This window comes from Mus pahari, chromosome 11 (assembly GCF_900095145.1).
Source record: "Mus pahari chromosome 11, PAHARI_EIJ_v1.1, whole genome shotgun sequence".
Classification (NCBI taxonomy): Eukaryota; Metazoa; Chordata; class Mammalia; order Rodentia; family Muridae; genus Mus; species Mus pahari.
Window position 1 is genome coordinate 7,675,515 of NC_034600.1, and position 16,265 is coordinate 7,691,779.

The window sequence follows — 16,265 nt, forward strand, 5'->3', positions numbered from 1 at the left end:
CTATATGCTAGCTATGTAGCATGGCCATTTGAATTACCTCTAAGTGGAGTTTAGGGATTTGGCGAAAAGGCAAGCCCAAGGAAGAAGATCATAAGCTTGACCATTGTAAATCTATATCCTTGTGACTTTTTATAATATCAGAAATATAAACATGGGCCTATGTGAATAAACTTGAAAATCTGTGGAGCCACATTAATTACATCATTCATTGGACTAAGAGTACAGTATTTCTAAATCTTTTGTATAATGCTAACTTGACTAAGATGTTTGTGTGGATGTCAGCTTTGCTTCTACATGACAGCTTTACAATGAAGTCCTTTCTTCCTCCTTAGTAACTAAGTGTTCATGGATGGGGTCCTAATAGAAATGAGCATTCTTCTAAATTTTCTTGTATAACTTTTTAGGTGGTAATTACTAACCTCATCTCATTTTATATCTGAGGGGTTAGTTCAATTGTTTATTTAAGGCTTTTGGAGTTTCCTGCAGTTTTTAATGACATATTTGAAGAGAATAACCAGTGAGAGGCCAGAATCCTAGACCCATGGTGAGCGCTGGCTTTTCAGGCAGGAAAGTAAGGTCTGAGCTGTGCTTCTTGGAGCTGGAGGGGCCACTGCTGTTCTGAACTACTGTTCCCTAGCTTTCTCTTTACCTTGTTTGAGATCTCAGGCTAAGAAAAGGTAAATAAAGGACATTTTCTTAGGTGGCACCAAGTTAGACACAACAGCCAAATGACAGGAAGTGAATACTTAGGGCTACCAAACTCTGATTCTGATGGTGACATGCAGTTTAGCACAGTCATGGACTCTGCAGTCTATTTCTTACCCTAGGTCCTGGGCAAGCAGGTCCCTTACCTCTCTGCACAGCTTTCCTTGAGCCCATGTGTCCAGCCCTCTTCCTACTACTTACCTTTGCTTATACCATTGTATCCCTTGCCCAGTATAGTTTGCTGCCAAAGGTAATTTAGTTATAAAATGACTGATAGGTTTAACTTTCAACATGTGTTTGAATTTTAACAGGTAAGCTTTCAGCCCAGTTACAGTGTGGTTGTGTTTGTATACTGAATGAGGCTTGGAGGTACTGTAGACTGAGAGACTAGAATGCTTGGCTCTACCTTGCTTGTTCTGTGTCTATCTCATCAACACCCTACCCTTTTTATTATTCTCCTGGGAACAAAATTATGGACTCAGCATTGTTTTAGAGCCTGCAGCTGCATTCTATCTACCCTTCCCCCTTCCATTTACAGAGCTCTCCCCAGGCCTTTGGGACTTAGTAAAAACAAAGACTCATTACAGGGGAAAGAGTGGGTTGGCACAGCCCACAGGGAGTCCGCAGAGCCATAACTGTAAGGGTCTTCTATACAGTACTCCACTGTTGTTCTTTATAGCCATGATAAGTTAACATTGCCTGTGCTGATTGCTTTTAAAATCCTTCTGAAGTATGCTTATAGAGCTTTCTAATGTGGAAAATGCTTAGGGTTTTTAAATTAGAAGGTTTAAATTTAGAATTCCCACAAAAGATAACTGTTTCTTAGTAAGAGATGTTTGTCTTTTTATATCAAATGTAATTGGAAATATACCTTAACTGTCATGATAGTGCCATATGTAAACAAATTTGAAGCATTGTTAAAGTATCCTTTTAAAAGTGTTACAGATATTCCTTGTTTGCCTGATAAAGTTATGCTAAGTCTGCATGATTATGGTAGTCCTATGCTAATTATAGGATCCTCTGCCTCCTTCGGTAATATCTATAGAGGATCAGAATTTAGATCTTGGCAGATTAGCATTTAAGCCTATTTGCTTTTTTGTTTGAACATGTTCTGTTGGGTTGATGTTAGCGTCTACATAAATACAGACTAAAACATTAAAGTATGGCAGTATGCTGTATGGAATTCTAAGTCATTGATTATTTGGATTTTATTTCTATAGCTAGGCAGTAGCTTTCATAGGAGAAAATGGAAACTATGTCTGAGAGGCACCTACAGCTATCCCATAGTGGGAAAGGGCACACAGGAAATTTGATGCTCATTGAAAGTGTTTTCTGTAGGGGAGCAGTTGGTTCTGATTGCTGAGCTCATGAACGTTAATAACTGTGTCCAACTGAAAATATCCTCAGTTATTCTCTAGTGTGGGTCAGCCAATCTTTCTTCATGGGTCTAATGTAAACCTAGAGCACTTACATGTGACTTCTACTTTAAGGTAGACTATTCAGAGGACAATGACAAAGCACTATACTAGTTTCCAAAAGCTGCATCTTTCTAGTCAGATAAGTTTGATGAAAAGCAGCACTGTTCTGTCTTCCTCTTATATAGTGAAAGTGGGGCAGGTAACTTCCAGGGATGCCTGAGAGCTCAGAAAATTAGTCTACGGGGTTTTATGAAACTGAACATTTCTAAGGGCAAATAGTTGGTAGAGGCAAGCTATACTGCAGGTGAAAAACTCTTCCCACACATTGAAGATCTCTGAAAGAGTGTTTCTGGAAAGTTCACTCAATGTTTAATACAGTCAGTTGTTGATACAATAGATATAACAGTTATTTCACAAACTATAGAAGTATCTAATTGACATATTAATAAGTTGTTATTATTCTGATTGCTTCTTGGTTTTTATGTTGTTTTCTGGGTTTTTTGTTGTTGTTGTTGTTGTTGTTGTTTGGGTTTGACTTTCTCAGATAGGACCTCTCTGTGTTGCCCAGGCTAGCCTTGAACTTTCAATGTGGGTTAGACTGACCTTGAACTTGAAAGAATCCTTCCACCTCTCCCCACCAAGTGCTGTAATGCCTGGCATTTAACTACCTACTCAGCTTGTTTTAGTTTTGTGAAGCCTCCCTTTATGTCTCAGGCTAGCCTGGAATTTGAGATCCTTTCCTTTGGCTTCCAAAGCACTAAGATTTCTGGCATATGCCAACATGACCAAGCTCTCCAGTAGTATGAAAGAATATAGAGCTAGGTAAGATATGGTCTTCACTCCTGCAGAATTTCCAGCCTGACAAATACATGCAGACTAACATTTGAAAGAGTTAATAACAAATAAAGGATTTAGCTAGAACCCTCATACAGCACTTCTATAAAAGGACTATTCTATAGGAGCCAGCAATAGCAAGACTTTGTGTGTGTTTCTCACTGCTGTGAACCAACATTTTAAACAAAGGTTTTTGTGGGTTCAGAATGGTAGATGTTAGCTCTGCATGATGCTGTATACCTGTAATGCCAGCATTTCAGATGCTGAGGCAGGAACATTAGAGTGCAAACATGAGCTTCCTATCCAGGTATTATATTTTAAAAAAATAAAATAAAATAAAAAAACAAAGAAAAAACACAAAGTAAAGTTCTTTTTTTGACAACTTATGTATAAAATTCTAAAAGCCTAATTAAGAACTAACACAACATTTTATACACAGAAATAAATGTGAGAAATGAAATAATTTGGGATAAAATCTGAAATAGCAAGATTTTCAATAGCAAATAATAGTTACATTTGCTGGCATATGGTGGATACCCTTGCAATTGATTTGCTTTTGGCTTCTAGGACTAATGTTCAGGGAGTGATTGTCTCAGGAAAATGAGAAATAATGTTATTATTGTCATGTTATAAGATTATAGAATCCATATTAATTTAGTATTTATTATGAGAATATTATTCAAAAGTTCTTTTTAATTGATAACTTTCAGACTTAGCAACTTCAGAGGCTATAGAAGTTTTGCATATACAATTTTTAGAAATTATCTTAAGGATGTTGAAAATAAAAGATATACTATATATTTTGTATACTGAATAAAAGACAGTCACGCATGTCTTTTCAAGACAGAAGAAGCCAGCCAAACAAGTTCTAAATGTGTGCCTTCCAAAAAGGCACAGGAACCTCCTGAATCTGTCTAACTGATAGCTTTAATGGCTTGAATAGTGCTATAAATTCTTGCAGTATTGTCGTTAATGCAGAAGCTCAGGGTTTGGATTCTGTTTTAAAATTTTTTATTTAAGTTCTGAACTTAGCATAGCATTCAGAAATACTTGGCTAATTATTTATTTTACTTTGTAGGTTCAGGAGAAAAGATTGAGTCTAAAGGACTAAATTATACAGTATTTGAAATTAGTAGGCAATTTCAAGCCACCCTGAATATGCTTCCCTCAGACTGCCCTACCCTACCCAGCTTGGTGCCTGGAAAGCAAAGATAACTATGGTCTTGGAGCAAAATTAAATCCTTGGTACCTGGAAAACAAAGACAAAAATTAAATCCTCAGCACTGCCTTCTCTCTTAGGCGATACACCTTCCTCTGGCTTCTTTCCCCTGCTGTTTCTGGTTTGTCTAGCCCACTAGTTTTATGAACAGTTGTGTCTCATCAGTCTACTCAAAAGTTGATGATTAGGGGCTGATACGCTTGTCTCTGAGTGTGACCACCACTAGAAGACTGTTCAAGTTATACTCTTGTATACTGGTATTTTATTCTAAGATCTTGAATACTGTAGTAGCTTATGCTTAAAACAACATTTATATTAATATTTATATTGAATTTCAATTCTTTTCATATTATCAAAGGTGTTAGCTAACTTTTATGTGCACACAGTTGTTTTTTTTTTTTAATCTCATTTTAAGTAAGGATATGAGCTGCCTCTAGACACTCATTATCTTTAACGAATGAAGTCATAGCTTGAAGCTGTTGTAACTTAAGCAGCCACCTCTCTAAGTTTATATTGTCACTCATCCCTGCCCTGCTATTCTTTCTGGATAAGGACTCACATCTGGGCTTTCTAAATGAGCAGAGGCAGTCATCTAAACTCAGTATCTTCACAGCATGAGTAGGTCTTTCTATGTCCTGTGTGTACAAATGACAAGATTTTAACACTTGTATTTGAAGGAAAAAAGAAAAAAGAAAAAGAATCTGGGGGGCAGGGGCACATGACACTGTATTGTCCCAGATCTTTCAAACAACATTTTACATATGTTAAAGAAAATCATATGCTGGCACCAGTGTGTGTGTGCATTTTCCATTTTAACCTGTAAGTTGCACCCCATTAACTTGCTACCCTCTTAGATTTGGTGGCCCATTAACAGTGCAGGGCAAGAATCCAAGATCCTGATTGCTCAAGACTTACTCAATAGTGTTAACTTGACATATTATTAAAGCTAGAGAATTTAAAGAGAGGAAATGTATTTATAAATGTTTTTGTTGCTGCTAAGAACTTTAAGCACTTTACATATATTTATCTTATCTAATTACTGCATCAGTGCTATAAAAGAGATACTGTTTGGGTTTTTGTTTGTTTGTTTGTTTTGTTTTGTTTTTATTTTTTTGATGTGTGAACTGTTACTTCAAAGTTAATGGTACTGAAGTGCCAGAAAAGTGGTACTTGGCCTTCCAGTACGTGCTGCAGGAGGCTGCCTTCAGTGTGAGACATGTGTTCTCACCCCTACCTTCCTATGATAAGTGCTGAATTCGTATTTTTTAATTTATTCTCACATTCTCATACACATTCGTTGACCACCTCTCCAGCTGTTAATGAGAGTGGCGGTCAGGAAGACATTAGAGAAGTCCTTTTGAAGATGAATTTGAAGGGTTGCCAGGACTTGGTTGGTGAGAGAAGAGGTAAATACTTTTTATACCTGAGCTTTCACAGCATGAGCAAAGGGCAAACAGGTGTGGCATGGGTCTCCTCAAGGAGCTGTTTGTCTGCAAATCTCTGTGAAAGTCTGAACTTTGAAAAGCTTTCCCCTTCAGTTGTCTTCCTTACAGCCGGATTCACTATAAGAATACACAATACACACACACACACACACACACACAGAGAGAGAGAGAGAGAGAGAGAGAGAGAGAGAGAGAGAGAGAGAGAGGAGAGAGAGAGAGAGAGAGAGAGAGAGAGAGAGAGGAGAGAGAGAGAGAGAGACTTTCTCAGGAGAAGTTTTGTTTGTTTTTCAAGACAGGGTTTCTCTTTGTAGCCCTGGCTGTCCTAGAACTCACTCTGTAGACCAGGCTGGTCTTGAACTCAGAAATCCTCCTGTCTTTGCCTCCCAAGTGCTGGGATAAGAAGCGTGCACCACCACTGCCCGGCAGGAGAAGATTTATAACTCATCAATTTCTGTGTAAGACCTCTGATGGGAGGAATCTATGTCTGCAGACGAATGTCTTTCAAACATATTTGCAAATCATTCTCATTAATACTAAACAGTTCTGCATGGGGAGATGGCTCAGTGGGTGAAGTCTGTGCTGTGCAAGCATGAGGACCTAAATTCAGATCTCTGGTGTCCACATAAAAATAGGTGTTGCAGTGTACATCCCTAGAAGGCAAAGGTAGTAGAGCATGTGTTTGTCAGGCTGGAAATTCTGCAGGAGTGAAGACCGTATCTTACCTAGCTCTATATTCTTTCATACTAATGGAGAGAGCTTGGTCATGTTAACATATGCCAGAAATCTTGGGTCTCCGTGCTCCAGTTTTAGTGAGAAACACCATCTCAAAAAAAATAAATAAATAAAAATTTGGAAAGTGATAGAGGAAGATATTCCATGTAGACCTTTGACTTCTCTGGTCACATATATGGACACTTAAGCAATCATATATGCACATATCACTCACACACACATACACACTCATTAGCATACACCAAGACAAAATGTTTCACTTGAAGCCTTAACACATGGATATGCACATTCATGAAGCTGAAACAAAAGTTCCACTGCCTTGGATTTATTTTACCTTAACTTCATCTGTACACCGTAATTTTGTTTTTTGTTTGTTTGTTTTTTCTCTCATTTAAAAAGAATCCTGTAAATAATTAAAAAGAAATGTTCTAAAGAGGCTGGAGACATGACTCACTTAGGAGCACTTCCTGAGCTTACAGAGTTCCTGGGTTTGGTTTTTAGTAACTACTTGGCAGCTAACTACCATCTGTAACACCAGTTCCAGGGGCTCTTCTGATGCCCTCTTTTGGCCTCTGCAGGCACCAGGCACACACATGGTACATAGACAAACATGCAGACAAAGTACCCCCATACTAAACAAATAAAAATAAATAGAAGGAAATTTAAAATAGTAAAACGAATCCTGACCAAAGTCCACTGAACTAATGCTATTATCTTCCAGTAGGTTATAATCAATGGTTCTCAAACACTGCAGGAGACCATCATCTGTTTTAATCTAAGAGTCAGTCATGTGGTCAGATTTGCATTTTAACATTCTTTGCCAATAGCTGCTTTAACAAAATTACCAGGATTTGGATGATATAGAAGAGGTCAATGGGAAGAGTAGAGGGGGAATCAAGGATAGCTCTGTGTTTATTGTTTGAGAATTTGGTTGGATGGATAGGGATGAAAACAAGTAGGTGATTGTTTGGGTCGTGGCGTGTAGGAGCTGTTGTTTAGGTGGCTCCCGATTACCTCTTCCAGCCTTCTTTTGTCAGAGCACCAGCACCAGAAATTTGTACTAAAAGGGTTTCAAAAGGCAACTCTCTTCTAGTAAAAGGAGAGAGAGATTTATAGAGAGAATTCTGAAATGAAATGTAATTTATAGACTGTTTTTCAGCTGTGGAAGATATTTTGTTAGTCATGAATACTTAAATAAGCCCTGCTAATAACAGCAGCAGACTGGAGGGGGCTGTGTGTACTAACTCAGTTGTAGGATACACCATAGCATTATAGCTCTGCAACACGGCAGTGACCAAATACAGTGATGCCATTTTATCAGATTAGTATAGTATTCAGGCATTATCGTGTGGTTTTCATATGATAAATGTATTAGAAACCAAACACAGTGATAACTGCAGAAGTTCTAATACTGGTTCTCTTTGGTAGGGAAAGGCAGGCTCAGAGGAGGAAACCCAGTTCACTGCAGACATGCTGGTGACTTCACAGATGTCAAGCCATGTAATTCAAACTGCGTTTATTTCTAGAAGTAAATATATAAGTTATGGTTTGCCTTCTTATTACTAATTATAAATGTAATTTTTTTATCTTCATGGGTTAAATGAAAAAAGAAAAAAAAAACTAGAACCTATTTCAATAGATGCCTCCCAAAAGGCAATTTGTTATCTGTATTTTTCTACGTGTACCATAAACAAATAAAAAAGAAATTTTTGGAGATGTCAGGCTTGATATGAAAATCTAGGCAAAAAACTGAATATTAAAGTTTTTTGTTTTTAAGTTGACAAAGGGAATGGAAAAGGCAGGTCTTGAGACTTTATCTGTGGTTTGACACAGCTGAGTATTGTGCTCCTTGGGAACTTGATAGAGCTGCCTTGTCATCTATCTGTGAGGAAAACCCTCTGTCTGCTCTCTCCCCAGGCAGAGTGCTAGCTTTATCAAAGGTGTGGGAGGAGAGGAGTGTGCCTTCCGAGTTAAGACATAGGGGCAATGGTATTGGGAGTGGTACTGAGGGTACCAGGGGCATTCTATCTGGAGAAGACTGATTAGGGAGTAAGCTGCAGCAGTTGGTTAGATTTGAAGAGCTGGTGATAGTTAGGTTAACAAAACTCAACTCAATAGAAAACTGATTAAGAACTAAATTGTGTCTACTCTGTCCAGTAGAAGCTCCCAAGTAAGCCACCGCTGAGAAGAACAGTTGGGAATATTTCAAAAGGCTTCAGTGTTTTGTCGGGGACAATAGAAATAGTAGCCATATTATTGAAGGCACAATACTTGGCTAACTGATACTGAGCACCTTCTTACAGTTCAGGGGGACACCTGTTGTTTTCTCAGTCCAAGTGTTGGTAATTTACTAAAGTCTGTCTTCAAAGATGAGAATGGGAAGTCACATCGCCATTGGACAATGAGCACGTGCAGTGCTGACTTGCTTGCCGCAGGTGTCTGAAAGTTCTGTATTTGGCTGTGAAGATGCTCAGGTGCTTGCAGTTTTGTTTCTTGGTTTTTAGGGAAGGTTGTGTTCTGTGTCTTCTTTGAAGAACTTGAAGAAATCCAAGAGTAATATTGAAGAAACTCTTAGCATTTTACAGTTAATGACACTTTTTTTCTTAAAGCTTTCAAAATATTTAAACTGATTGAGTCATGAAGAGCAAGTTTCATATTGATAGCCTAAAATCTAATTTATTTTTATGCCTCCTTTATTGTTTCTGATTGAGAAATGAAGTGAATGAACATTTTAGAGCTGTGTAAAGCAAGACAAGAATAAGTATGAAACAGGAGTGTCTGGTCCAGTGAACAGCAATTCTGTTGGATTTCCCCTAGTCTTTTTGGGGTTTTTGGTTTTTTTCTCATTCTCACACATATATTTTTAAAAGGTTCAGAGGCATCTGAAAATGGTGTTGCATGTCTGTAATCCCAGCACTTGGAAGTGATGGCAGGAATATTAGGAATTCAAATCCAGCCTCAGCACCATAGTGAGTTTGACATTAGACTGAGCCACATGAGACCTCATTTTTAAAAAACAAAACAAATGCTTAAGTAAAGCTTTAAAATTGCAGAGATGGTGTATTTATTGATTACTTTTAAAATATTCTATATTTAAAGCTATATTAGGAACATTTTCTTTTTTTTTTTTTTGTTTTTTTGTTTTTGTTTTTGTTTTTTTCGAGACAGGGTTTCTCTGTGTAGTCCTGGCTGTCCTGGAACTCACTTTGTAGACTAGGCTGGCCTCGAACTCAGAAATCCGCCTGCCTCTGCCTCCCGAGTGCTGGGATTAAAGGCATGCGCCACCACACCCGGCTAGGAACATTTTCAATAATAAAGATTATATTGAAGTAGCTGCCTAACATTTTATTGTTTTAATATTCATCATTTAGCTATTCTATGATTATTTACACTATTATTATTGCATAATAACAGTACAGGGAACATCCTTAGGTATTTTCTTTCACCTCTGTTTCCTTAGGATAGATTCAGAGCTGTGTAATACACTAGGTCAGGAAGTAGGGGTGACTCTGAGTAATGCCTCTAGAAGGACGCTGTTCTCTGCCCCACAGCTCTTTGAAAGTGTGTCTCGGGAGCTGATTCCCCTGGCCAATAGTGAATGCATGCTTTGTTTTGTTTTTGATTGTTATTGCAAAGTAATCATTTGATAATGTTTAAAAACTAACAGTGTGCTATAGAGAGATAGCTAGGACCTGGGTTGAGTTTCCAGCACCCACATCAGATGGCTCATGACTGTCTAGAGAACTCCGGGAATCCAACATCCTCTTCTAGCTCCTGCAGGCACTACACCCAGAGACACATACATATACACATAGATACAAATAAAATAAATCTTTTTAAAAACTGGCAGTGCGACTTGCTTAATGATCCCTGGCATATGCTAGATACTGTAGTATTTTATGATGCCATGAAGTATCAGATGTTTTTGTGTCCCCATTTGGTATTGCCAGGAGTAGTTTTGATTTCTTTTCTTTTCTTTTCTTTTCTTTTCTTTTCTTTTCTTTTCTTTATATTACTCATGTTTCTCCCCAACATAGTGGGATAGTCTTTATGTTCATAACTGATGATTATTTTTAAGATAATTATCTTATTTCAGTAATTGTAAAATAAGTATGGCATTCATGTAGCCTTTTACATATTTTGTTGTTTTGGCATTTTTTGCATATCATTTTTATAGTCTTAAAATTTAACATGCTTGGGTTAAATCTCCTTTTGATGGTTGTCTCCTGTAAAGGAATATTATAAACTTTTAAGCTAGTGATGTCTTCCCCCTACCCACATACCATCACAATACTGACTATTGATGAGTTATTGACTATTGGTGAGGTCACATAATTTACTATTTCATACAGCACTGTTGTCCTGGAGTGATTGCTTACTTTCTAGAAGTATATGACTATCCAGAGGATAATCACCGAAGCATTTCATTGTATGCATTCTACACATGCAGTATTGCTCTACTACTGTTCATGTGTAAGTATTCACCCTTTCTTTGACAGCATCTCTTCTTCTGTGTAGAGACATCAGCTTAATGGTTCTCATAATAGGCCAGCCATACCATCCCTAGCCATCTTTCAACCCTATATTTCTTAAAGTTATAAATCAACTTATCTGGAGGTTTAACAGGTTTTATTTACATCTTCTATATTACATCAGGCCTGCCAAGGCTCTTTAGAAATTTGAACTATGATTCTCATTTAGTACTTGATGTTTTATATCAGTAGCTGTGAAATTAGAAATAATTTTTATTCCTTTATAGGTTTTAGAAAATTAGCACATCAATTCGAGTTATGAAAATTAAATAGAAATACATCTTATAGAATTCTGTATGAATTTTCTACATCAGGAATTATTTTCAGAGGAGATATTTGGGGAAAGGTCTATAAAAATTCAAATACTATAGGTTTCACTCGTCTTGTAGGACTGTACTTAGACACAAGAAGTTTGAAAAAGAAAAAGGAAAGGCTAACTGGTCAACCACCTTTTAAAAATATCTATTAAAGAAGGGTAACCAGGAGTAGCCACTAGAAAGTCCCAGGTGCCAGGGACCCAAGAAGTTCCCAGGACTCAACTGGGAGGACATTAGCCGAAATACCCAACAAAGGGGAGACAGAACCTGTAGAGACCAGATCCAGTGGATATGCACGGCCCCCAGTTGAGAGATGGGACCACCCACCCACCTCAAAAATATTAATCCAGAATTCCTCCTGTCAAAGGGAAAAGCAGGGACAAAAAGTGGAGCAGAAACAGAAGGAAAGGCCATCCAGAGACTGCCACACCTAGGGACCCAGCTTCCCATATGTTGACAACAAACCCAGACATTATTGCTGATGCCAAGAAGTGCTTACTGACAGGAGCCCGGTATGGCTGTCCCTCGAGAGGCTCTGCCAGAGCCAGATCAACACAGCCAAACATTGGACTGAGCTTGGGGACCCCAATGGAGAAGTTAGGGCAAGGATTGTAGGAGCTGAAGGGGTTTGCAACCTCATAGGAAGAACAATAATATCAACCAACCAGATATCAACCAACCAGACATCCCAAATCTCCCAGGGACTAAACCATCAACTAAAGAGTACACAGGGGGTTCTCATGGCTCCAGCTGGATATGTAGCAGAGGATTGCCTTATCTGGCATCACTGGGAGGGGAGCCCCTTGGTCCTGTGGAGGCTCGATGCCCCAGCATAGGGGAATGCAAGGGTGTTGAGGCAGGAATGGGTGTATGGGAAAGCACCCTCATAGAGACAGGGAGGAGGGAGGAGGGAATAGGCAGCTTGTGGAGGGGAAAATGGGAAGATGGATAACATTTGAAGTGTAAATAAATGAAATAACCAATAAAAATAATAATTATAATTAAATAACTGGTCAACATTATTTTTTTACATTTGTTTAAAAAAAATTTTTTTAAGGCCAACTGGTCGAGCTGTTTCTTTCCAGAAATTAAGTCAGGGAGAGGAGAGAACGGGATGGGAAAATATGGACAACCAATAGACCTATTACAGGACCAGCGAGAATGTTGGAATCAGAGGCATATGCCACCACATGCACCAGGCTAGCTGAAGATTTATTTTTTTTTAAATCTAAATAGCTTTAAAATAAATGTATTGAGCCGGGCATGGTGGCACACACCTTTAATCCCAGCACTCGGGAGGCAGAGGCAGGCAGATTTCTGAGTTCAAGGCCAGCCTAGTCTACAAAGTGAGTTCCAGGACAGCCAGGGCTATACAGAGAAACCCTGTCTTGAAAAAAACAAACAAACAAACAAAAAATAAATGTATTGAGATTGACAGTGGAATGCAGAATTAAGAGCTGGTCACTCTTCCATTTCACTTTGGAAATAACCTTCCAAACAGTTGTTTATATTAGTGAGTATGCAAGTTTTCATGGCGATGTTGATTGAACTGGGCTAAAGCCATGCATTTTGCAAAATCTCGGGCCTAGGCCAACTGTTCTGTTGATCTTCAGGGCAGCTCCTACCCGTCAGGTCTGTCTCTTCACTAGATTTACACCACTGCTTATGACTGCCAGGCACAAACCTAGGTCTGCCAGCTTTGCCTGCAGTTCCTCCAGGCATGGTGTGGCTTTCCTCAGGACCGCACATGAGCAGGAAGAGAGAAAACTCACAGGGATTTGGAACTTGCTGTTCACATGCAACATTTTTTAATTTTGTCCTTGTAGAACTAAGATTTGAGCTTTGCTTCAGAAAAACAAACCTTTTTTTAAAGACAAATTTCTGCTTTATAATTGACCAGGATAATATCTCCCTGAGTTCTTTTAGTGTGTCCTTCCCAGCCCTTTAACTATCTCCCTGGGTCTTCTAAGTTGTGTTTTTAAGAGGTTGGGATGTGTTTTCAAATGGAACTTGAGGACAAAAGTTCTGCATTTTAGTAAAGAAATATATATATATGGAGAGAGAAAGAAGTATATAATGTAAATCTAAGAACCACAAACTCTAGAAGCCACTTTGCCTGTGTTTTCAGGCTAACTATAACCTTAATGAGATCAGAAGCTTCCTCACCCTGACACTCATACCCTCCAGTCTGTGTTTTCTCTGGCGAGTCCTAGTTTCCCAAAGAGCCTTAAGTGGGCTATTTCAACTTCATTTGTTTTGTTTTGTTTTTAATCATTGGCATGTTTGATTGATTGATTGATTGATTGTTTATATAAATCTGCAAATATCTATGAAGCATGTTCAATGTCCCAAACATAAATAAAAATGAATGAGACCACAGCCCTTGATTTTAAACAACTCAGTCTGGTGGGGGAGAAAGACATAAATCAGAACCCAGTGTTCAACTTAGTAAAGAAGCAGTAAAGGGTGTGGGGATTGTGGGGACCCAGAAAAGCAGCAACTAAGCCCACCTCACTAGAGAAGGCTGAGCTTTCGTACAGAGCAAAGGTCCTGAGCTGAGTCATAAGTGAATGAAATGTTACCACAAGGCAAACAAGAAGCAGAGACTCAGCCCAGTGTTTTTCTGATGGCACAGTGCTGCTTCTTGAGCACTGTGGTGAGTGAGGCTGTAGTCGCAGAGAACTCTGGAAGCCTATAAAGGCACTTCGATTCCCACTCATGGATAGCTAGATAAAAAACATCAATGGCGTATGGGACTAATGTGTTCAGACTGCATTCAAGAATATTTGACTTAAAACCTGAGTGATTTAGGGGTAAGAGCTGAATGATTTAAGGATATGACTGAGAAGGGATCAAAAAAAAAAAAAAAAAAGCTGAAAGACAAAAGACATTGTCAAAGGCATGAGGGGATCTTAAACAAAGCAGGGGAGATAGATGAAAATACATATTTAAGAAATAATTGGGGAGTAGAAGACGAACACGTGATGGGTTCAAGCTGGGACATCAAGGGTGGTTTGAGAAGGAGAGGGGTGGACACTAAGTCTTCAGGACAGCAGGGGACTCAGAAGATGCTGTTGTGTTCTGGGAGATGACTCAGGGATGTGAAGACAGTTTAGTTCTTTTCTAAGTCAGCATCAATTCTATGTAATGTATTCAGATTTTTTAAATGCTTTCTAAAATAAGAATGATGAGAATTGCTGAGCTCACTAGGTTTTACTTTTTGCTCCCCAGGACTTCATATGTGTAGTCTAGCCATGACTGCATTTTGAACATATTACATAGATTTTTCCCATGGCTCTCTCACTTTTTCTCCCAAAGCTGCTTTTAGCATTTGGCTCAATTTTACATTTACTTTTTAAATATAAATTTTATTTTCTCATACTCCTTAAGCCACATAGCTTTCCCTGTATATCTCTAATTATCTATTATTTGCATCTTTCCCTTGCAACTGCCCAGCCCACCCTCTTTCTTTTCCTGGAAATAGCCAGCTACTAACCAGCTTACTCTCTGCCACCTGGTGTCTTCTAAGGGAGTTTAGCAGTCAAGCTGCAAACTGAGTCATAACAGAACTCACTTTGAAGCCCTTTTTTAGCTGGTGAAACCAACAGTGGTCAATTGTATTTAAGATTCATGCCCAGCTTGTTAGTGGCTTCAGTTATATTAAGGTACTCAGTGTCACTTCCAGGATGAAAGACAGCTGGAAGCAAGGACAAGAGAGAGCTGGCAGGGGATTCATATGTCTGCACACATTCAGGCAGTTTTATTCTCTCAGACAGAGTGCCAGGTCATCATTCTTTCTTACATTCCTCACATTTAATATGTCTATGAGTCCTACTTCCTGTTGTCACAAAATACATCAATTCCCATTTCTCTGTCCCCTGCTCTTTGCCTCTACCATCTAACTCCTAGAAAGATCTCACTCAGTTTTATTTAACAGTATACCATCAAAATTCAAGCAGTACTCAGCATGATAGCACTCACTGAATATTTGTGGAATAAATGGATGAAACTGTAGTTTTCTAAATAATACCAGTTGTAAATATTATAATCAGTGTTTCCTCTAGAGTGGTGACAAGTTGAAAAAAACTCAGTATAAGGGTGATCATGTCAAGGTAGGAAATCATTTTTTCTAGTCAGTCTCTACCCCACTAAAACAGCAACAGTAGCAAAGGCATAGCTCAGTATTGCATCGCTACACATTTTAACCCTGATCTACTTCCAGAATATGCTGGGTCTACGTGAGATATGTGGAGACTAAGAGAGAAAGCTAGTCTCTCTTCTTTTCTCTTCTTTAGCCTACATCTTGTTATGGAAGAAATCAAAGAAACAAGTGGATTTCTATTATCCTGCATTATTTATGTTAATTGCTACATTACATGACTTTTTTGGGTAACTTCCAGTATTTTTCTTTATGCCAGTTGCACTTGACATTTTACACCACACTCATCAACAAAAGTATCTGTCATGAACTTCCAGAGGTTTTTAGCATGTATTAGAAACTCTTAGCCTCTGCCTTTAGATTCCCCTTGTGTTTCTATATTTAATTTTTTTCTATTGCCATTAAAGGATATCTACTTCGTACTTCTGACCCTAGCATTGGTTTGTACATCTGGTTTGTTCTGAGGCCATTTTCTTCCCCTCCCCAGGACCTATCGTGTTGGACCTGGAGCCATAAGAAGCAGCACTTGTTTGTGTTGTGGTTTTCAGGTTGAGGTTTCTATTTCCTATTCTGATTCTGGCTTGTCCTTCCCCAGGACTGTGGGATATGTATAGTGCATGCATTCTAAACCATTTCCTAGATTCTTAGGAAATCAGAATCATCAGAAGTCTGGGAAGAATTCGAAAGCAACAGAGAATTCTAATGCTTAGATGCTTATAGCAAGTTTCACCTAGATCTCAGCTTAGTGTACAGTCTACACACTGCAGAGCTGAGTGGTAAGTATACCAGTCAGATGATACTAAGAGACATGTTGGCTTCCTGAGATTCTGCAGAGGTGGAAGAGAAAGACTTTTAGGTCACACTAATTGGAAAATGACTTTTTGGTTCAAAAGATCTACAGCCA

General features: G+C 38.5%; 1 protein-coding gene across 2 annotated transcripts in view; it reads left to right on the forward strand.

The window, feature by feature from the left end:
- The window catches only part of Ell2 (elongation factor for RNA polymerase II 2), a 66,866-nt gene that overhangs the window by 17,813 nt on the left and 32,788 nt on the right, over positions 1-16,265 (forward strand). Inside the window, exon 1 of one of the 2 annotated variants that reach the window (XM_029543898.1) lies at positions 10,511-10,826. The exons of the other annotated variant lie outside the window; for it this stretch is intronic. Coding sequence (XP_029399758.1) covers positions 10,746-10,826 — 81 coding nt within the window. The 5' untranslated portion in view covers positions 10,511-10,745. Of the gene's footprint in view, positions 1-10,510; positions 10,827-16,265 lie in introns of those variants that run through there. 2 annotated transcript variants of the gene reach the window in all.